Raw genomic sequence first — 23,521 nt, 5'->3', positions numbered from 1 at the left:
AGAGTTACACTCTCAAAACTCCTTAAAAGCTATTGGGGTGAAATATCCTTATATAATATCCCTTTAAAAAAATCCTAAAATTAGAGTTGTACCTTCAAATTCGCTTCTTAGCAATAAATAAAGCTGCTGACTATAGCAAAAAAAATATAAAAAAACTCAATAATAATAGAGTTTCACTTTCAAACGCGTTATGAGTGTTTCTTAGCATGTAATAAAGCTTCTAAATATGGCAAAACCCCTTGCAAGCCATTAGGGTGTGGTATATCCACCTATTTATGAAAAAATTTTAAAAATTACTACTTTAAAATAAAGTTATATCTTTAAACTCGCTATGTGTGTTTCTTTGCATCTAATAAAGCTACTAACCAAGCAAAAAATGCAGTGTAAGTTTATAAGGAGTTTTTTGATTTTTTTTTTGAAAATAGGAGTGTATGTATATTTAACCCCCAACAACTTACAGGGGGTCATGCTTTGGTCAGAAGCTTTATTAGATGATATGAAACATGCATAGCGGGTTTAAATTTACATTAAGTTAAAAAAGTGACTTTGTAAGTTTAAAACAATTTCAGCCAAAAATTATGTATTTACCTAATTATAAAAAAAATATATCGATGAGCTTAGAAATAGAGAGCTGATGAAATTAGTTAGGGACACCTTTTATAATTGAGATATTTTTCAGAATAACTTACCTGCTGTTGTTACAATTAATAACGACCATAGCCATAGCATAGACAGTGCTGATATATTTGGTGAATTGCCTGCTTCACGCGATACGAGAATAATTTTTGAATCGTATTTCGATAATGGATTAGGCATCACAGAAGCTATCAATTATCATGTTTCAAAAATAGAGCTTGAAATGGATGAAATGGATTTGGCTAAAGGATCATTGAATCCGAAATATCGTACAGTCAGGTACTGGTACGACAGTTGGAAAAAACTACACTTAGGACCACGTGATGGTGTTGGTGTCCTAGAGGTATATTTACAGTAGTAGCTTATACATTACATTTTAAAATTTCATTGTGCTCTTTCGCATCTTGTATTTGTATTTTTTAGAAGCTAAAAGAAAAACAAGATGAATATGGAAAATTGGGAATCACTGTAGAGATTCAAACAAATCCATTCACTATTGTTATTGTCATCCCTTTAATGAAGAGAGCACATGACCTATCAAACGCAGGAGATATTGTTTTTGTGGACAGTACCGCCTCCTGCGATGTAGAACATAATACAATAACCTTCATGTTGACAGTTACCGCTGCAGGAGCTGTACCATTAGCAATTATAATAACCAAGACGCAAACTTTTATAGATTATGTATCAGGGTTTCAGCTTGTTAAAAATGTTATAGGCAATAATGGATATGGTGGACAAAGCGAACCAAAGCTCTTTATGACCGACGATAGCGAGGCGGAAAGGAGAGCCCTGAATCAAGTATTTCCCACAGCGAATTTGCTGCTTTGTACTTTCCATATTGGGCAAGCTGTTTGGAGGTGGCTTTGTGATAAAAATCATTTGATTGTTAAAGAAGATCGTCCAGTACTGTACATATTAATCTCGACCTCAGATTTAAAAGCAGAATCTGCTTTCCAAGAAGCTATTACTAATGAAGTCGCAGCTAAATACCCAAATTGGAAAATTTATGTAACAAATTACTGGAATCGTCGAGAAAGTTGGGCCCTGTGTTACCGTGATGCTAGAACACATGGAAATCAAACGAATAATTTCTCCGAAATTAGTGTTCGATTATACAAGGATATAGTTCTTAGAAGATGTAAAGCATATAATGTCGTTGCTCTCGTTGATTTCTCATCAACAGTTATGGAACAATACTATGTGAGACGTCTCAGAGATTTTGCCAATGGTCGTTGTGATAAAAATCGACTTACACTTAAAGCACAAATTCATAAGGCATCATACCTTTCAAAAAAGATGATGTTGCTTTTAAGTACCAATTGAAAAGAGTAAGAGCTCTATGATGTAGATTTACAAATCGGCTATTGTTCTTGTGAAAGTGGAAAATTGGGTGCTCTGTGCAAACACCAAGCTGGTGTTTATTATTTTTTCTTGGATATTAATGAGCCAACTGCAGATGACCGTTTCCATATAGCAATCTTAGCACTAGGTGATAAGGCCAACAAAAAAGAATTTTACACGCAATGACAAAAAATAATAAAATAATCGATAATTCGACAATTGTTCTTGAATATCCAGAGAAAATACAAATGAGAACTTGACAAATAATAATCGTGGCCTGATTGGAGAAGATATGTCCCTCGGGGAAAATGTTGCAAGTGGCGATGTTAGCGACAGTACCTTCTTAATGTAAGTTGACGAACTAAAAATAAAACAACAAAAATTTGGTACTTCTTCTTTAATTGTTAATCGATGTTTGAAAAGATTGGATAAGGTTAAGAGCAGAGCAAGTTGGGACGTATTTCTGAGTACCTTCGGAACGAATATTCCTTTAAGAGAGCGATCAGGAGCAGCGATACATGTTCAGCCTACCGCACTCGCCAGAAGAAAAGCTGGAGTAACAAGAGGTAGCAGAAGGTTGCCATGTGGACGTCCACCTTCGAGTGACACACGGCCTACGATCAAACGAAAGCGTAACTTGGCTGCTAATGTTAAACAAAATTTGCCAAATGCAAAATCGCATGGTACAGGCACAGCATAAAGAAACCAGCAGTCGCACTTCAATAAAAATACATTGGCTTGAATAAGCGAGTTCGGTGCATGTGTACTAATGCAGGCGCGGCATATTTGCTTAGAGTAGGGATGCCGCTGACACTCGCTACGGTCCACGCGGCTTTTGCCTTGGCTAGAGCCGGACTTAAACATTTTTTTAGATATTATTATCTTGTAAAATAAAAATACCTACATAGTACAAATATTTATTTTTTAATATTATTAAAGTTCATACATTAACAAAATATTTAAACAAAAATAAACATCGCATTTCTACATCTAACAACGACGATATAGAAGAATACGTGCAGGAAGTTAATTAGGTATGTACCATAAATTTAAGAGACCATTCTTTGAGTAATTTTAATTAAAATCAGAAAAGTTTTTATAAAAAACGCTACGCTTTGTAAAAACGCTATCAAAATAGTCACTAAGTACGGCGCTGAACTAGGCGATACACCTATGAACACAGTTCGATAAACAGTGAGCTCGGCATCCGGAGAATATGGCTGCGGTATGGCTAAGGATGCTATTAGTTCGCTTACATTTTCGAGCGAAGTGCGACTGCTGGTTTCTTTATGCTGTGGTACAGGTCATTAGATCGTAAACATATCTACTACTTATTAGATCTTAGAATATTGTTTCATTTTTAATTATTTTCAGTGAAAGGCACTAATATATTTGTTGTTTTCGTACATATATTTGTATTTGTTCTTATGAAATGTTCGTCGTACCTACAACCAGTACGAAACGAGGCAAGGCATAATGTACCGCGTTTCAGTAAGCCTCATAGCAAAACGCACCTGTGTTCGGTCTCGACTCGGGCGCTGAAGGCGATTTGGCATTTGGCACCACGTTTCAGTCAAGTGCAGCAAAACGTACCTGCGCTAGGTCTAGACCAATCAAAACAGCGGAAGTAATTGTATTGACTGAAGCCCGGTGCATTGTGCTTAAATGCTCCCGGGGGACATCCTAGCAAATATTATTGGTAAAAAAATGTACACCACTGCCTTTTTTTTAACTTTAATATTGGTTGTTTGATTAAGCATTTAAAAATACAACTTTTTCGCCTCTTGTATTTTTTAAAATAAAAAGATATTTTCTAAAATTTTATGAATATTTATGAAAAATCCAAGGTTTATTATGGGTGTCAACTCCTTTTGGGCTAATTATCTTAAAAACGGTTTATTGTATGAAAAAATCGGTATATAACATGTTTATAGATCAATATCTAAGTAATATTTTCACTCTTCAGCAATTTTTGGAAAGATTCAATAGAAATGAGAATGTCGTCAGAAATATCCAAGGTCAATTCGTTTTAGGCCAAATATCTCAATAATTATTGATTATGGCATAAAATTGGAAGATAACATTTTTATAGAGTTAGATCTAGGTAATAATTTCCCTCTTTAGCAATTTATTGACAGAGCCAATAGAAATCAAGATACATTAAGAAATATCCAAGGTTTATGAGCTTCGGTTCCTACTAGGCCAAATATCTTAAAAACTATTGATTCTATGAAAAAATGGTAAGACATAATTTTTATAAAGCCGAATCTAAGTAATATTTTCACTCTTTAGAATTTTTTTAGTAGAGCCAATAGGTATGAATATATTTTAAGAAATACCGAAGATTCAAGGTTAACTCTATTTAGGCCAAACATCTAAAAAATTAAAGTTTGAACAACAACGAATCATTTGTTGATTCTAGTTTGTCCACAATAACACCTACAATTTAACCCATGTTAAAAATAATTCTACGCTCCTTTTATAAATGTGTTTTAATTATAACTAAAGAAACCTAGACTTAGTGTCCTGAAGATGACTTAATATAAGTCGAAACGTCGACATTTAGGTAAACAGGTTTCTGTTTTATTTCTGACCCCACCCAACAACCCTCCGCAATATTGAAAAAATCATAATTTGTTATCTCATTTGCAATTTCAGATTTTGCAGCAAAATTTTGTAATTAACAATTAATTGTTTAATTTTAGAATAAATGTTTAACTCTATGATTTATGTATTCATTGTACATAATTTTTTACTGTCCAGAATTGGCTAACGGGGATTCGACACAAATTTTTATTTTTGATGTATTTTTTACAAAAAAATAATGTTGCCGCTTATATTAAGAAATATGTTTTTAAATGTTTACATAGGACTATTTAAATATTGCCAGAGTTTTGTGCTTCGTATAAAATTGCACAAAACTAACTTATAGTGCTACAGTTACACACAAAAATGTATATTTAGTCAGTCTATACAGGGTGTCCGGAAAGTCAACGATAATACTGAAGGGACTGATGGAGCAACTCATAAGCACCCAGAAAAACATAAAATGACCTTAGTAAAAAATCGATGGTTTTCGAGATATTGGCACTTTAGTGGAAGTCACCAAAATCCTACTCTTGGATCAGATTTTCGATTGTCACGCCTTAAACATAGATATTTTTTAGAATCTCTTTTTAGCTATGCAACACTGAATAGCCATTTTACTGATCAAAGACAAACATTAAACTAAACGGCCAAAAAATTTAATAAGAAATCTATTCTAAAATAAAGTATTTCTTATTTTTATTTTTTAAACTTTGAATTTGACCGCTCATACTGGACCGAAAAATTGTACGGCAACCCGGCTAATACCTTAAAAAGTTTGCTCATTTAATTTAATTTTAAAATTACTCAATATGTTTTAAAAAAAGCTTTACTGTTATTATAGAGTGAAAGATAAACCTAATCTACCTTATGAAAAAAATAAAACAAATTTATAATTATGTTATGTTCAAAAAATATTTTTATTTAACTTAAAAAAAAAAATTAAAAATCAAATAATATGTTCAAACTGTCTACCACCAACGCAAATGCAGGCGTGGAATCTTTTAATAAATTACCTATTGATCCATCTTGCATTCCTGGCAGCGTTAAGATCTTGGGCTGCATCATTTATTCGCTGCCGTAATTCAGCAATATTATTTGTTGGTCTTGCATAAACCTTTTCTTTTATGCAACGCCAGTAAAAAAAATCGAGGGGGTTTAGGTCTGGAGACGTGGGAGGCCATAAAATTGGACCAAGTCGGCCGATCCATCTGTTGCGTTATGTTTGGTTTAAATACCGACGAACTTTATGGGCATAATGTGCGGGGCAACCATCATTTTGGAACCACATTATTCGGCGACTGGCCAAAGGAACATCTTCTAAAAGAATTGGTAGATTGTTTCGACAAAAATCTAAATAAGCCTGCCAGTTCAAATTTTCTGGTAATTCGAATGGGCCAATTACACGTCCGTTCAAGATACCGGTCCACAAGTTTACTTTAAATCGGTAATGTGACCTTCTCGAATAGAGTGGGGATTTTCCAACGCATAAGTGTGCAAATTGTGCATGTTCATAAAGCCATCCTTTTTGAATGTACTCTCATCCGACCACAGTATATTATTTAATAAATTCGGATCCTCTTGATTTTTTTGCAACATTCTGCGGCAAAATTGTAGGCGTGGTTTGTAGTCTCGAGGCAGTAGGCTTTGCACTCGTTGAACATGATAAGGGTGATATCGAAATCGCCTAGTGATGTCGTTTACTACCGATTTCGGTATCCCTGTTCTTCTTTCGATTGCTCGTGCCGAAGTAGTCGGATCATTTTCAATTTCTTCTAAAACTTGATCAACATAATCAATACGAGGTCTTCCCTCTCGAACAGGAGCATGAGGCATTCTGCCTTCGGAATATGAGCGGTGAACATTAATAAATACACGATAGTCAGGATATCGGGCCAAATTCGGATATCTTTCTTGATAAAGATTAGATGCTGCTTGGGCGGTATACGGCAAGGGCATAATAAATGATTAACCAATAAAACAAACAGCTCAAAGAACACAGTCCACAGGAAAATGAACTCAAAAACAAATCCAAAGCAAAAGGTAACAGAAACGTTAGGATAGAAGCAAAAAAAGTAGTTAGTTTACGGAATACTGTAAACAAACTAAATTCCAAAAATGTTTGTTGTTTATTGCTATGGTGATAAGAATTACCTTCGCTCTTGATTTTTTTAATTTTTAAGTTAAATAAAAACGTTTTAAACATAACTTAAAAATTTGTTTAATTTTTTTACAATGATATCATAAGGTGAATTAGGGTTATTTTTTACTATAACACAATAATAGTAAACTGTTAAAAAAACATTTAGGTAATTTTAAAAAGTAGATTTAATGAGAAAAGTTTTTAAGGTATTAGCCAGGTTGCCGTACAATTTTTTTGGTCCAGTATGAAACAAATTCAAAGTTAAAAAATAAAAATAAGTAATACTTTATTTTAGAATAGATTTCTTATTAAATTTTTTGGCCGTTTAGTTTAATGTTTGTCTTTGATCAGTAAAATGGCTATTCAGTGTTGCATAGCTAAAAAGAGATTCTAAAAAATATCTATTTTTAAGGCGTGACAATCGAAAATCTGATCCAAGAGTAGGATTTTGGTGACTTCCACTAAAGTGCCAATATCTCGAAAACCATTGATTTTTTACTAAGGTCATTCTATGTTTTTCTGGGTGCTTATGAGTTGCTCCATCAGCCCCTTCAGTATTATCGTTGACTTTTTGGACACCCTGTATATTACATTAGAAATTTCAATTAATCAAAGAAAATTGCTCTTTTGTCACCCTATATTTTGGAAACAAAAAATAAATTGTACTTTAAAATAATTGCTCATTTTATTTTATAAAATGTGACTGAGCACAAATGGTTATAAAAAATCAAAATTCACTATCTGAGTCTTCTGAATCCAAATTAGGATTAAGTATGATGGGGTAACTAGCACGTAAAATGCAATATTAATTTTCTTTTTTATGACATTCTGGACACATTTCTTCCATATATTGGTCTTGATACGACGAGATTTCATTATTATCATTATTTTATTTGATTTTTTTATATTTGAAGACACAGTCTAATAAAATACTATGAAAGGCATTGTAAGGTGTCCAAAAATTTATATTTATAATTAGAATAGTCCATCAGTAAATAAAGTTTATCATTTCCAACGTTGGCACTTTCGTTTTCCTGATAAAACTGATACACAGTTCAACGTATGAGTTCTTTATCGCTATTATCAACGCGTATAACTTTCTGATTTACCCTCTTGCGCTTGACAGAATGGTCAATAACATATCTTGCTCTAATAATTGTGTAGATGGTAGATCGAGCTAGTTTAGTAAGCCTACACATCCTATTAAAAATTTGTGAGGCCGCTTGCATTTCACTCGAAAAATGTTGGAAATAAGTCTTTGGGTTTGAACATGTAACAAAAACAACAACACAAAAATCAGGGCAATAACAATAAAAGTAGCAATACGATACAAAATGAGCACTCGTTTAAGGACACCTGTGGTAAATGGGACTAAACTAATTAAAACCCAGCACGCCAGCAATGGTATTCATTCTAGTACCGTACCAGCCAGAACACAATTCAAAATCAAGCTCGGGCGAAAAACATGTTGGCTTTGTTGCTCACATGTCACACATTAAAACAGATCAATCTCTCTTACAAAAATTGATCGTTGAACGTTGTTCGAACTGACTTCGTATAGACTATACAGCGGTAGAGCACCTACAATCGGAAGATTAAGTTAAGGCGAATGCTATTTTGTATTGAACTAATAATAACCGTCCTGTTCGCATATACCTTTTACCGATAAAACAACATTTAGCCGGAATGGCATCAATCATCATCTGATTTTGGAAAATCGTCTCACAGGAGACAACTACTTTTTTTTTTCGAAATTAATTAAAAACATGTTTAGAGGAAGTTTCTCAAACCATCATGATGCAAATGTATTATCAGCACGATGGAGCTCCAGCACATTTCGCTCGTCAGGTCAAGCAATATTTGGACGATGAGTTTGCAGGACTGTGAATTAATTGGTCGCAGTAGTGCTATCAGTTGGCCTCACTATTGTTTGTGGGGCAGAGTTAAAAATGAGGTGTACAAAGTGAAATCGACACACACGCATTAGAAATGCGGCAGTTTTTGTCAATGAAAGACGTGAATCACTTAGGAACGAGGTCCTTCACAGACGAAGTAGAATCTGCGTTAAGAGGTCAATGGCTGTATTTTTGACCATTTGTTCAAACAGCGTTATAATTAAAACTATATTAATGGAGAAAATTTTGCTTGTTTGTAATTACGCTATATTTTGTAGACCAATGAGAATCGCATAAAAGCATATGGCTTTTTAAAAAAAAAAATTTCACGTGTACAATACTCACCTAGAGTTGGGTGCGTTCCTTGCGATTTACTCTGTATAATGATTTGTTTTTGTTTCTCTTTTTAATGTAAATCTCTTAGAACTACTAAAAGATATACGGGCTAAGACCGAACTTAATACAAATAATATAATATAATAAGTTAATGAATGTTTTTTTTAGTTTAAAATCCAACATTGTTTACCTGCAATCCGACCCTGATTTTTTTTGTCAGAGCATTTGGAGGAAACACCGCCTGCACTAAGGGGACAGCAGAACTGGACACTGTACCGCCATCTGGACCAATGGCGTGGATTTCTTGTCTAATTCTTGATACCACAGCAAAGTAATTGGGAAAATCGTTGGTGAGAATTCTGGTGATGCGGCTAGTGTGAAGGTCTTCTAATTGACTCAATTCTATAATTAATAAATATATGTTTTGTTTTTATTTTACGGTAACATAAAAAACAAAATAACACAAAAACAAACAACTTAACTTCCACTAAATTATTCTTCCATTCTATTAAAGTCAAAATCAAGTTTATTGAAAAGCAAAAAGTCCTAATCCTAGATATAGATGGAAATAAAGACAAAAAAAAAATACACACATAAATAAGACTTAGATGCCTAAAATATAGCATGTATACATATAGAACATATACAGATTGGCGAATGGATCGCTACACATGTAAAGTTCCTAAGACGCGAGATGTTGCAACGCCGCCGCCGCGACAATACGCTGGTGTTCGAGGTTCAAGCTCGATTATTTTAAATTTTATTGTAGGAAAGTTAGGAAAGTTCTGACATCGGTTCATAACATCTATTACTAAGGTAAGGAGTGAGCAAGGATAATCAAGTTTCTACACAACCATTCTATTTTCTGATATTTACGATGGTAGAGTATTTACGATTTAAATAAATAATGCAGTTTAACCTACTTAAGGCAGTTTATTGGAAAAAATGGAAAAATTAATATCACGAATATATTATTGCTAGCCCAAAACAATCAAGGTATTATTAATTAGAAATAAATATATGAGAACTAAAAATACAAAAATTGATGTTCTGTTGCCTAACATGAATTTAGGAAAATAATCCTTATTGTTCGTGTGATAACTAAAACAATGAGCAATCATCAAACTATGTCAAGATTTGTAGTGCCCTTGAATCAGGGAAGATGTAATATCTAGTTAACTCTTTCTCCATTCCTTTATTTATTCTGTTTTATTTGTTCATTTTCTATTTCATTTATCATTGTCCGCTTTCAATTTTTTTAGCCCGCAATTCTGTCTAGATACCAATATAATAAATGTAATTTTTTCGTGGGGTTTGTTCTCACCATGAACATTAACACAATGTAACCAAAAAGAATCCGATAAACGGACAAAAGAAAATTTTTATTTGATTCCCTTGTTTAATGGACGCTGAACTATAATTATAGCCCCTTACCTTCACCATCAAAGCTATGGTTCAATACGTCTTGGACCGCTTCTTCGTTGGCTTCTAAAGTATGTTCCTTCCACGTTTCCCCATTCTCCGACCTTAAAACTACAATTTCGCGATGTTTTCCACGAAGTGAGGCAAAGTGTGGCACTTCGATTATGACCGGACTATAGTAAAACAGGAATTCGTATTTATTGATAACGTATATGCAGAAATGTACAACATACCCCAAAAATTTTGCTCCAACTGGGCCCAACTCCAACAACCTACTAGCCAAAGCCTCTCCCTCCATCAATGGCGGCGGGTGAGGAGCCCGATGCGGTCTGACATACCTACAGGTTACTCTCGTAGGAGATTGGGCACATCTGGGAGGAACTATAACGCGAACCCCCGAGTGGCGGCAACCACGCATTGCGCCTCCTCTTGCGTCCACCAGGAAGGATACCAGAAAGCTTAAAAAGAAATATTAGACATCAATTTATATTAACTTACTTCAAATTGTGCATAAGACCCCAAGTTACTCTAACCCAGATGCTAAAGTTCCGAGCTGATACGCATTTACTTAGGTACCACTGTTAGGTACCAGAGCATCCCATACGTGAACTTATGTCATGTAAATATACTTGAATTTTCATTATTTCGTTTATTTGTAATTTTATTCGTAAGTTAGCTTAAATTGATTTTAAGTGCCTAAACTAAATAGTTATGTACAATCACTTGAATTACATTAATTTAGCTTATGCTAATTCAATTTGTATCAAAACGATAGTAATCCATGTGGTTTACCTGCAGCCGCTTTTTCCAGAATATTTGTCACCCATTCGATTTGTCTGATAGATTCATGTTTTTACCGAACTTTCGCATCTGCGTTGGAGTAATTTGTGTTAAGATAATGAGTTATATGGAATTTAATCATTTTATTGAATATTATAGTGATATGTTCTTCTTGGGTGCTTCGCAAAATGGAGATTATTTTTTAATATATTGGCTGTCAATTTTTTTTTAAAGTTTGTAGAAATTTAGGAAACCGCTACTCCCAATTTACGTTTTTTTTAATGCTTGTTCGGGATTTTTTTTAAAAAGTACTTTAGGCAATGCAAATGGTTACAAGGTTGACGTCTATTACATTTTTAGAATATAGCCTATTTTTAGAAACTATTGCTAATATATTTAACATAACGCCTTGAAATCAAATTATGCAACTTTTCAGTTTAAAATAGAAAAACTAGCGCAAGAAAACTATTCGGAAGAAATAAATATCAATTGCTTTTTAAATTTGTATATTAAATTTTGTTTTGTTATTGGTTGCATAGGATCATTTCAAAATGAACCAAAGCCAGTGGAACACCATTAGTATTATAATATAAATAATATTTTCCACTTAATCGATATTTCGGAAAATTCACGATATACAGTGAAAGCTCTCCTTGCGGACAGCTCCTATAAGTGGACATCTCTTTTAACCGGACAAAATTCCTGGAACCGAATTTCAGCATATCATTTTCAATGTTAAATGCATTCCGGTAAGCGGATGCTCTTATATTAGATTTTTCTGTACGTGATCAAAAAATCTCCCATAAGCGGACTCTAATACCCGGACGATTTTTAGTTCCGCTTATTGCAATGCACATATCTACATACATAAAATTCGGTAATTCCCCGGTTTATATTAGGTGATTCCCCATTTACGCATTTCGTTGGCTAGCCAGTATGTAATCTTGTGGTTTATCTTCAGTTCAGGCAAATTTTCTTCAGTTCAGGCGTAGTTGACTGAGATATTTTTTTATTGTAACTGGAAAATGGCACCAAAAAAAAGGATGCTCTTGTTAGAGGAAAAGATGGAAGTTGATAACGTATTAGACAGAGAAAGTGTTTCAGTTCGTCATTTGGAAAAGAGGTTTAATATTGGGAAAACGCAAGGAGCTGAAATTGCCAAAAATAAGGAAGATATCAGAAGTAAATGGCAATCTGGAACTAATATAAATCAAAAGAAGGATTTTTTTAAAAAAGGAAGGTTTTGCTATAGACAAAAGATGTTTTGAGTGGTTTGTGAAAGCTAGAAGTCAGAACATTCCAATCTCAGGGTCGTTAGTCAAAATGAAAGCTAAAAAAATCGCCATTACTTTGGGCTATAATAATTTCAGTGCGTCCGACGGATGGCTGCAAAAGTGACGCAAGTTTCAAATATCTGGCGAAGTTGCTGCAGTAAATCAAGTTTATATGTCACAATTTTTGGAGAAACTTCCGTCCATGTTGCTTGGCTACAAACCAGAAGACGTGTACAACGCAGATGAAAGTGGACTTTTTTTTCACGCATTGCCCGACAAAACTCTGTCCCTTAAAGGAGAAACATGTGTGGGTAGAAAGTTGTCTAAAGATAGACTAACCATTTTATTCTATGCAGATATGGCCGGTGAAAAATGCGATTTGATTGTGATCGGGAAAGCGGCTCGTCCCCGTACTTTAAAAAATGTTGCTATTAAGGATCTACCAGCGACTTCCAACAGAAAGGCATGGATGACCCGAGAAATCATGTCTGAGTGGTTACTAGAATTCGACCGGAAAATGGGAATCCACAAAAAGGCAAGTTCTTTTATTTTTAGACAATGCATCCTCGTGATCTGAAAATGAAAAATTTGAAAATTATATTTTTACCGCCAAACACAACTTCAGTTTGTCAGTTAATTAAGGTATTATACAGAACTTTAAATTTTATTATCGGCATTTGATTTTAAAACATATTTTAACAAAAATTGACGATGTCTAAAGCTTATCTGAGCTTACAAAGTCTATTAATGTGTTAGAAGCTTTGTATTCTATAAAAACAGCATGGGATAAAGTAAATTCCTCTACAATTAAGAACTGTTTTGGCAAAGCTGGATTCAGAAAAAATGGATGAAGCTCAGAATTTGCTGAGCAAAATTATTGCGATGCTGAAGACGATCTGCCCTTAGCGACACTTGCTCAGTTACTGCGACATGCCAAACATTTAGGAGTAGCAGACCCCCACAAAGTAGATTATTTCCTGGCCTTAGACAATAACATAACAACAGAAGAAAATCCCATTGACAACTTTTCGAATTTGGATGTAGAAAGCCCAGGCCAGCTTGAATATGGTAGTCCAAACGACTCAGAAGAAGAAGTGGAATTGGTGGACTCACTAAGAGGTTCAAAAACTATAAATTCATATGGAGAAGCTCTAAATCATATTTCTATATTGAATTAATTTGCTAAAGATGATTTCACTGCATTTCAACATTTAAAAAATTTAGAAAGTTATTACAAAAATTGTCTCCTTCAGCAAAAGATGGTGAAAATTCGTCAGACAAACATTTTAAAACTTTTCAAAAAGCTAAAGTATAATGTTTTTTTTTAATTCTCGTACCACGTATTGAAGCATTTATGTTTTTGTATGCGTATACATACATATAGACATATAGCATAAATACATACTTTAAAAATGTGGCGAGTTTCTGTTTCATTTTCCTCATAATTATGTATTACCTCATTTCCTCATGATTATATACCCCGTTATTTATACTCTATACTCACATACTCTCTTTTAAACGGACACCTCCCATAAGCGGACACTCACGGTTCCGTAACTTTTGTCCGCTTATGGGAGCTTTCACTATATATATCTACATTGGAAATAAGGTTATTCAAGCCTTATATCAGCCTTACCAGCTTTATGCTGAAGGCGATGGAGAGGCTGATTGATCGGTAGGTACCTTAAGGAAAGCATCCTGGTCAACAAACCACTGCATGTGCACCAATACGCCTATCAGGCGGGCAAATCCTCGGACCTAGCCCTACACCACCTCGTGAGGAAGGTGGAGGGTGCTCTGGGTAGTGGCAAGGCCTGTCTGGGTGCGTTTCTAGACATTGAAGGGGCAACACCCCTTTCGCATTAATCTGCCAAGCACTCGAGAGCCGCGGCTCAGAACCCTGTTTGGTTAGCTAGATAGAGGCCATGCTCTCGACACGTTATGTATCTGCCCAGCTCAACGACGAGATTGTCAAAACTTTGGCGGCTAGGGGCTGCCTGCAGGGAGGAGTATTGTCCCCTACCTTGTGGTCGACAGCCTGATAAATTTTTTAAATAATGCTGGCCTATACACACAGGCCTACGCTGATGATCTGGTAATCCTTTGTCCAGGGAGAGACGCCGTCTCAATACGGGGCCCTATGATGAGAGCCCTGCGTATGGTGGACATATGGTGCCTCTCGGGGGATCTCAGGATTAACCCCAAAAAAGCAGAGCTCCTACTATTCACGAGCCCCCTGTTATATCTCTAGGTGGCGTGCAGCTGCATTACTCCAGAACAGTTCGATTTCTGGGAATCAAGTTAGATCCCAAACTCTCCTGGCACGATCATGCAGACACCAGAATGAAGAAGACCACCTGCGCGCTATTGCCCTGCAGGCGGGCTTTTGGCAATACCTGGGGTCTGTCTCCTAAGATCCTCCACTGGATCTACTCGCGCATTGTGAGACCTCTTCTCACATACGGGGCTATCGTATGGTGGCCATGTACGGAGAAAGCAAAAATTCGTGCTCAACTGGACAGAGTCCAACGTCTTGCATGTCTCAGCATAACGGGTTCCATGCGGAGAGCGCTTGAGACTCTGCTGAGCCTTTCGCCTCTGGACCTCGTTGTGCAATTCGAGGCAATGAGGACTGCGTACAGGCTATACGTCCTCGGCGAACTACGTGCTGGCGAGACCGGTCACGGGCAGCAAAAATTTGGTCACGGGCCATACAGGAATGTCCTTTCCTTCTGATGGGCAGTGACTGCATGGCTCCAGTGACTGTGGACTGCGAGGGATTCGTGACGCACATTGCAGGCAGAGAGGAGTGGCAGCATTCCAACAGACCTGCATTGCTAAATAGGGGGACCATCTGTCACACAGATGGCTCCAGAATGAATAACAGAGCTGGATCAGGGCTTTGTAGTGGGATCCCACATACCAGTAGGGCATACTCGCCGGGGAAGCACGCCAGTGTCTTCCAGGCCGAAGTATTCGCTGTATTAAAATGCGGACAGAAAATCCTAAGCTGCGGACACCGCAATACAGTTGTATCAATATGCTCGGACAGCAGAGCTGCCATTAAGGCTATCACCGCCGCAAAGGTAAGCTCCAAGCTGGTACTAGAGTGCATAAGTCCTGAAAAAACTGGTACAGGTTGGCTGCAGGGTCCAGCTCGTCTGGATACCTGGCCACGCAGGCCGTGCAGGTAATGAGGAAGCGGACTCTCTTGCCAGACTGGGATCCGCAAAAGTGCCGATGGGGCCGGAACCCGTAGTTGGTATCGCCAAATGCGTTGCGTTCGCGTCAATGAAGGGTCTGCTGGACAAGTGGACCAACCGAAGATGGACTGAGTCCCCTGGTATGAGACAGGCCAAAGCGCACATAGGTGGGCCCTCTGCCTGTCTCACCAAAAATCTACTACGCCTAAAAAGAGGCGAAATTTGGCTAGTGACAAGTCTTTTAACCGGTCACTGGCACTTAAGAAGCCATCTCCATACTATCGGTATTGCGGACAACCCGGAATGCCGACAGTGCTGTAAGGAGGATGAAACCGTTGACCATGTAGTCGGGGAGTGCCCAGCACTCACGCGCGCCATGTTCAAATACTTGGGTAATACTTTCAGTGTACCGAGCGACTTTAAGTCCTTCAGACCAGAGAGCCTTATCGGTTTCTCTCAGGCCGTTGGGCTCTGGTAACCCCCGGTGGGGCATGACAGGTCCATCAGGAGATCTATATACACAACAACTGCCTTGGCAGCCACTGTTTTGACAATTCAATTCAAGGTTATTCAAAAAAAACACTTTTTCCAAACTTTTTTTATCGCTCTTTAGATCCGAAAGTAAGACGGTTAGGACATACATTCATATATTTTTTTTCCTTCTTTTCCGCAATCACCCTGAAAAGTTTATTGGTAGAGTTCCTGTACATCCGGTATATTTTCTTTCCTGAATTGAAGAAGTTAGTAGTGTGTATTTTTCGTCACTTCCAGGACGCTAGTGGACTGTAGTCTAATAAAGTTAATTTTTTTAATTACAAGTAATACTGCAAACTAAAAGCGACTTTTACAGTTTACACCCTTTAAGTAAAACAAAGTATTATTGGATCATTTTATGTACAATTTTTTCATTTTAGAAGCGCTTAAAAAGTAACCGTTTAAGTTTGCCCAAGTACTTAGTACTCCTGCAAAAAATCAATATGCATGTAAGTAAATGTTTAAAAAAAATATTACAAGACAAATTTTACACACTTAACAAAAAATTGACAGCAATACGAACCAGCAACCAACGTGAAAGTTAAATGTCCAAACCGTGACCAAAAGCGTGCTTATTTTATACAATTTTTTTAACTATCAAGGCAGTTTTAAGTATAAGACACCACAAATTTGAAGAAATTCACCGTAACATCAAAGATTTCTATCATCTAGGGAATTGATCAATTTCAATAAGCTTTTGATTCCCAGTATAAAAACTAATAAAGTGTATACCCTCAAAGTTGTGGTCCTTATATGAATGTATATGAACAAAGAAAAAAAAACACATAATTGCAAATATCTATAAAAACTACAGTGGTTACAACAACTACTTGGATTAGTCAATCTACAAATGTATTATACACCACAGGGACTTACTTTTTCCAACTCGGGACACTGTAGACAAAACAACACAAATAAAAACAATATATTTACAAGAAAACTATATACAGGGTGTCCCAAATAAGTACAATTAGTAGTCAATTAGAAAAAAAAAATATTGATAAAAACGAAAGAGTGCGACAATCAGTGGGTTAACGTTATCATATAAACGTAATAAACAACATTAAGAGTCATTCAGTGCGTTATTTGGGAGGGAGAGTTAATACAGTGGCGGGTACCTTTGTCTGCACAGGCCTGTCACCAGGTGGCATTGAGGGGTTGCACCCAACTCTAGGGCCAGATATCGGTCTACCGCCACCCAGGTGGTACCGTCCGAGAAGCACGAGCTTTTACACACAAAACGCTCGTTATATAAATTTTGGTTTGAAAAGAAAATACGTTTAACCGTCATTTTTTGTCGGTCAAATCGGTGTATCTTGTTTTCAAATAGTAGTCCGAATGTAAGTAAGGTTTTGAAACTATGAACTTCTAAGTGGGTACATCTACACTATCAAGACAGTTTTTTTTCTACAGCTTTCTAACTAGATGCATAAACAAAATAAAAAAGAAGGGTTTGGCCTAATTAGCTAGCATACAAGTAAAATATAAACAAAATAATTAAAGATCAAAAGGTATGAAGTCATAAGAAAATATTTTTCTTGAGATCCAATTTAAAGGGTTTACGTATTTTATAAAGCTGTGGTAGGAAAAGCAAGAAATCTGAGGGGTTTGATAAATGCGACTTTATCTATTGGATTGGCCAATAATTTTACTAACTCGACAAATCATTGGCCATAATAATCAATATCAATACTCAATACAAATTTTAGAAAAGCTTGCTAGCTACTATTGTGGAAACTTGATCGGTATAGAGGCATAGCTTTGCAGTGGCCATATCACTATAGATTGCATCAAGAAACTCGCAATATCAATCACATGGTGTTCCCCAGGGTTCAGCGTCGGGACTCATTTAATGTAATAGTAATTCACGTACGTGATAGATTATCACATAAAACATAAAGATCTTAGCATATCAATTTAAAACTTTTGAATAACTTGGATGAACATTTATTTTTGGGGTTATTTATTCACATTAAATTAAACATATGTACAGGGTGTCCTATTTTGGGTACTTTTGCGGGATATCTCCGTTATTTTTAGAGATAGAGAGTTGCGGTTTTCGCGACCCTGTGCTACTTTTTCGTAAAATTAAAGATGCTGTTAACAAAATATTCATAGCCCTTTTATTTTTTAAGATACAGGGCATTTTTGAAATTTTCGCATCTTGGGACCCCCGTCGTATCTCCGTTATTTTTACAGTTTTTGTAAAAGTAAAAACTCATTCTTATAGATTTTTTCCACAGATTCTAGTATGGTATAGATATATTTTGTTTGTGATTAATAGTTTTTGAGTTATAACCCAAACTTATGTTTTTTTAAATGGAACACTCTATATATTTATAGTTCATAAAATTGGTCTTTTTTTTACCTTTTCAAAAATATACAGGGTGTGCCAACAAGGTGTACGGCTAAGATAGCGCCTTAACTATACGACGTAGAGCAAAAAGTTCTACAGCAAAGTTGTAGGGTTGAGAAAAACCTACGAACTAAAAATATTTTTATGTATACTGGGTGTGTCATAAAAAAGTTACTATAAAATATGATTTTTTTTTAATGGTACGCCCTGTATATTATGGTACTAAAATGTGAGGTAAAAAGAGTACTTTACTTTGGTATAACGTTTTTAAAAATTCCGTGCGGCGTTGCAACGTAATTAATTTTTTTATGTTATTTTTTGCCTTTTTGAGAGTTCGTTTAAAAAATCATAATTAACTTAAAATTTATTCTGTGTCTATGAAACTTGTACCACAGTTAGTCTAGGGTATTCAAAAAAGTAGTCCATTTTTCTCAAAGAGACCTCTTGATAATAAAAATTCAGAGAATAGAGGGACACAAAGTCAATGGTCTCAAAAGATGTTTATTTTAAAAAATGATTACACATGTTTCGCCCTAAGGCATCGTCAGATCTAAAAGAAAACAGAAAGCAACCTAACCAGAACACTGCTAGGGTTGCTTTCTGTTTTCTTTTAGATCTGACGATGCCTTAGGGCGAAACACGTTTGATCAAGATTGCTTAGAAACATTGGTTTAAACGTCAAATAATAATTGTCAGATTATTAGTTTTATGACAGCAGTAAACAAGATATATGTTGATATGATAAATGCTCTTGGAGCTGCTGAAAGAAATAGCCTTTTGGCATCTAGAATTTATGCGCAACTTTATCGTGAAAGGAGACATCCCAAGCACAAGTGTTTCAAAAACTAAAAGAAAGATTTGAGAGAACAGCAAGTGTAATTTATGAAAAACATGAACGGGTAAGCCAGTTACAAATGAGGATAACAGGATGACAGTCGCTTTAAGTGTCGTTCAAGATCCTCATAAACGCGTTAGGCAGCTTGGTAAAGAATTACCCTTTAGTGCAACATCAGTATCTCGCGTGCTTCGAAGCGAAAAATTCCATCCTTACCATATTCAATTGTTGCATGAATTACTTCCGCAGGATTATGACAGATAAATGGCTTTCTGTTAGTGGGCGCAAAATAAGATTCGTCAGCCTGATTTTTTTAAATTTTGTGCTTTTTTCGGATGAAGCTCCATAATAATGGCAGTGTTAATAAACATAATTTTCATTATTACACCAGCAATCCATTCTTCACCCGAGAAATTCATTATCAACATAGATGGTCGCCTAATTTTTGGGCAGGAATAATAGGACTTTACGTTATTGGACTGCACTTTTTTAATGGACATCTTACAGGTGAAATATATTTAAACTTTTTACAAAACGATTTTAATGTCCTTCTACAAACGTTGCCTGACCATGTTCCAAGATAGGATTTGATTTCAGCATGACGGCGCTCTAGCTCATTATAGCCATGCTGTTAGAATTTTTTTAAATGAGCATTTTGATGACCGGTGGATAGGGAGAGGTGGGCCGGTCCCTTGGCCCGCAACGTCCCCAGATTTGACCAAACTGGATTTTTTCTTGTGGGGATATGTGAAGGGAAAAGTCTATCAAACAACTCCTACCACAAGTGAAAATATGAAAAATAAAATTCGGGAGATTTTTCAAACAGTTACGCCAATTATGTTGGAAAAGGTTAATGACTCATTCTCCAAAAGGGTAAACGCTTGCGTACAAAATTTAGGAGGTCATATTGAACACAATTTATAATAATTGTAATTGATCTTTAAAATTAGTGTAACGATGTACATTTATGCAAAAATACGTAAGTACCTACCTAGTATGTAATTTAATTTTGCTGTTTTTTTTTAGCAGTTTAGGTGAGTAATTGTGTTGGTTAATTTTTCAAGTATGTAATAATAATAATAATAATAATGATAATAATAATAGTAATTGTTGGAAAAGTAATAATTCTAATTCTTCAATAATTTTTTCTAAGCAATCTTGATCAAAACTTAAAGAATACCCGTTTTATGCATAGTATTTTACAGAAAAGTTAAAATATCTCAAAAAGTACTTGGTTTAGCTATAGGACATATTAAATAAAAAATTAAGGTATTTGAGGGACAAACTTAATTAGATAAAAATATACAGGGTGTTCCATTTGAAAAATTTGAGATATTGCGTACTTAATTTCAGCAAGTTTGAAAGTTCTTTAAACACACCCTGTATTAAAAAATTACAAATTATCATAGTCGGCCTAGAGGAGGTACCCTAGACTAACTGTGGTACAAGTTTCAATGCTGCTCCAAAATTTTCTGAAGCTGATCGTCTTCTGGTAAAAAATCATGATACCAAGGAAAGTTGGTCATTATTCAAGGGCCAAATCCGAAAAAGAATAACTTAGTCCTGACTTAAATATCCACAGACTGTTCAAAGCTTTTACGCAATTACACCCAGATTCGCCAGTCACATACAAATTTTATAGATCTGTTTTCATCAAGGATTTTCCCAACCTAAGTTTCCACAGACCACAAGTTCATACGTGTAACACGTGACAAATTAGAGTGTCAAATTAAAGCCAACATTAAGTCAAGTCAATCTGCAAAAGATCAGCTGGAAATCCATCATCGAAAGGCCGAAAGGGCAAGAGAGATATTAAAGCAATATACGATTGAGTCTCAAGATCCCGAAAGCACAAAGTGTTGTTTATCCATGGATCTACAAGGTCATGTTTGTTCCATCATTGACACACCACACAGCGACATGTTCTACCTTTCGCAGCTGTCCTGCTACAACTTAGGAGTTCATATTGGGGATACAAATGAGGCCTACGTGTGTATGTGGCACGAGGGAGTAGCTTCTCGTGGAGCCAACGAAATTGCATCATGTCTTTTATACATTGTCAACCGTGGATTGACCCTTAAGGAGCATTTGGTAATATGGTGTGATAATTGCGGGGGCCAAAATAAGAATAGAATTTTATTGTTTACATTGATCTTTTTGGTGGCCAATGGTGTTTTCCACACTATTGAACAGAATTTTTTTGTAAGTGGCCATAGTTTCATGACCTGCGATAGAGATTTTGCTTTAGTAGAAAAACGGAAGAAAGTATCCTCAGACCTCCAAGCAATAGTAAAATCAGCAAGGTACGCTCCACCTTTTAATGTTGTTGACATGACCCCACGTGGCTTTTGGGACCTAAAACAAGCGGCGGATGAGTATATTAAGGCCGTCGTCCCACCAAAGATACGCGACGGCGACGCGAAGGCGATACGATTTCGCCTGGACACATTCAGACGACATGCAGTTTCTCCACCAAAGATACGCGTTTCGTGTTTCCTACGTTAAGTTGTTCAGTTTAGTTCAAAATGTCATCGAGTGAAGACGAGGATGTGGTTGCAATGTATTGGTATTTGCGGAATAGAAAAAAAAAATAAAAAGGCAAAAAAAAAGAAAATAGTAGGTGCATACTTTTATTGAGAAAACTTTTTAAAAAAAATTTTTGTTGCTGCTAAGAAGCTGCACAGACATGCATTAAAATCCAGTTCAGCATTTCGTTGTGCCATAATAAACAAAAAAAAACCTTCGATAAATGAAAAAAAAACGCCAACACACAGCCTGAATGTTACTTCGCAACTGACACGTCCAGTCTCCCGGCATTCCCGGCAACACGAAGGCGACACGCATTTGGATGTGTCTTCGGCGCAGCGTTGGTGGGAACAAAATGATTTTAAAACATGGGTTCGACACGAAAGATACACGCTGGCGACATCGCGGAGATGTGGCGTCGCTGTCGTGTATCTTTGGTGGGACGACGGCCTACCAAGTTAAATATCAGTAAAGCTACAGTAATAACGATCGAAGCTACGAATTCTACACTTAGGCCGTCGTCCCACCAAAGATACACGACAGCGACGCCACATCTCCGCGATGTCGCCAGCGTGTATCTTTCGTGTCGAACCCATGTTTTAAGATCATTTTGTCCCCACCAACGATGCACCGAAGACACATCCAAATGCGTGTCGCCTTCGTGTTGCCGGGAGACTGGACGTGTCAGTTGCGAAGCAACATTCAAGCTGTGTGTTGGCGTTTTTTTTTTTATTTATCGAAGTTTTGTTTTTTGTTTATTATGGCACAACAAAATGCTGAACTGGATTTTAATGGATGTCTGTGCAGCTCCTTAGCAGCAACAAACATTTATTTTTTTAAAAATTTTTCTCAATAAAAGGATGCACACACCATTTTCTTTTTTTTTGCCATTTTATTTTTTTTTCTATTCTGCAAATACCAATACATTGCAACCACATCCTCGTCTTCACTCGATGACATTTTGAACTAAACTGAACAACTAAACGTAGGAAACACGAAACGCGTATCTTTGGTGGAGCAACTGCATGTCGTCTGAATGTGTCCAGGCGAAATCGTATCGCCTTCGCGTCGCCGTCGCGTATCTTTGGTGGGACGACGGCCTTAGATAAGATAAAAACTTAATTTTCTCATTTTGAAGAAGGGATGCAAGTTAATGTTTTAAAGAAAGGGAAAACTTTAGCTGGACTCAGACAGGCTAATATAATGAAGTTGCCATCAGAAAGCAAGGTGTCGGAAAATAAAAAGGTATCTCTTCGAAGCATGATTCCTTATCTTCAAAATCCAGAACACCAACGTTTTTATAAACAGCTACTTCAGATTGAAGACAATGGTTTAGAACAAAAAAAGAAGTAAAATGTATTTTATGAATATTTCTATAGTCAAAATCAGTTATGGCACTTAGGCCTTTTCCTAATTTTACTTGTTTAAACATTTTTATTTTGTAGTAAGAAGTTTAGTTTACAAATTTTTGTTAAAAAGTAGATCTTCCGTTTCAGTTTAAATGCATAATACTTAATAAAGCTTTACTTAAAAAAGTTCTCTGACTTTTATTTAGTTTTTCTCTATTATCTCAAAACCTTTTTTTGGCACTTGAGCCCTTTCTAATTTCCGCTCTTCAATTTGTCTTCTTCTCAGATTTTGAAATGCTAAA

The 23,521-nt window shown here is 36.0% G+C and overlaps 1 protein-coding gene across 10 annotated transcripts in view; it reads right to left on the bottom strand.

Moving 5' to 3' along the window:
- LOC126736209 (ankyrin-3-like) overlaps positions 1–23,521 on the bottom strand; it is a 231,734-nt gene that overhangs the window by 59,452 nt on the left and 148,761 nt on the right. For 8 of the 10 annotated variants that reach the window (XR_007660643.1, XR_007660632.1, XR_007660633.1 and 5 more), the window contains 4 exons: positions 17,272–17,379; positions 10,596–10,820; positions 10,375–10,535; positions 9,131–9,342 (listed from right to left, as the gene is read on the bottom strand). Coding sequence is in view for 6 of the 10 variants with exons in the window: in XM_050440509.1 (XP_050296466.1) it covers positions 9,131–9,342; positions 10,375–10,535; positions 10,596–10,820; positions 17,272–17,379 (706 nt within the window). In the remaining 4 variants the exon portion in view is untranslated. Of the gene's footprint in view, positions 1–9,130; positions 9,343–10,374; positions 10,536–10,595; positions 10,821–17,029; positions 17,048–17,271; positions 17,380–23,521 lie in introns of all 10 variants that reach the window. The other 2 variants (XM_050440485.1, XM_050440500.1) reach the window with 2 other exon arrangements.

This window comes from Anthonomus grandis, chromosome 1 (assembly GCF_022605725.1).
Source record: "Anthonomus grandis grandis chromosome 1, icAntGran1.3, whole genome shotgun sequence".
NCBI classification, from domain to species: Eukaryota; Metazoa; Arthropoda; class Insecta; order Coleoptera; family Curculionidae; genus Anthonomus; species Anthonomus grandis.
This window is presented reverse-complemented; position numbering and strand designations above follow the sequence as displayed.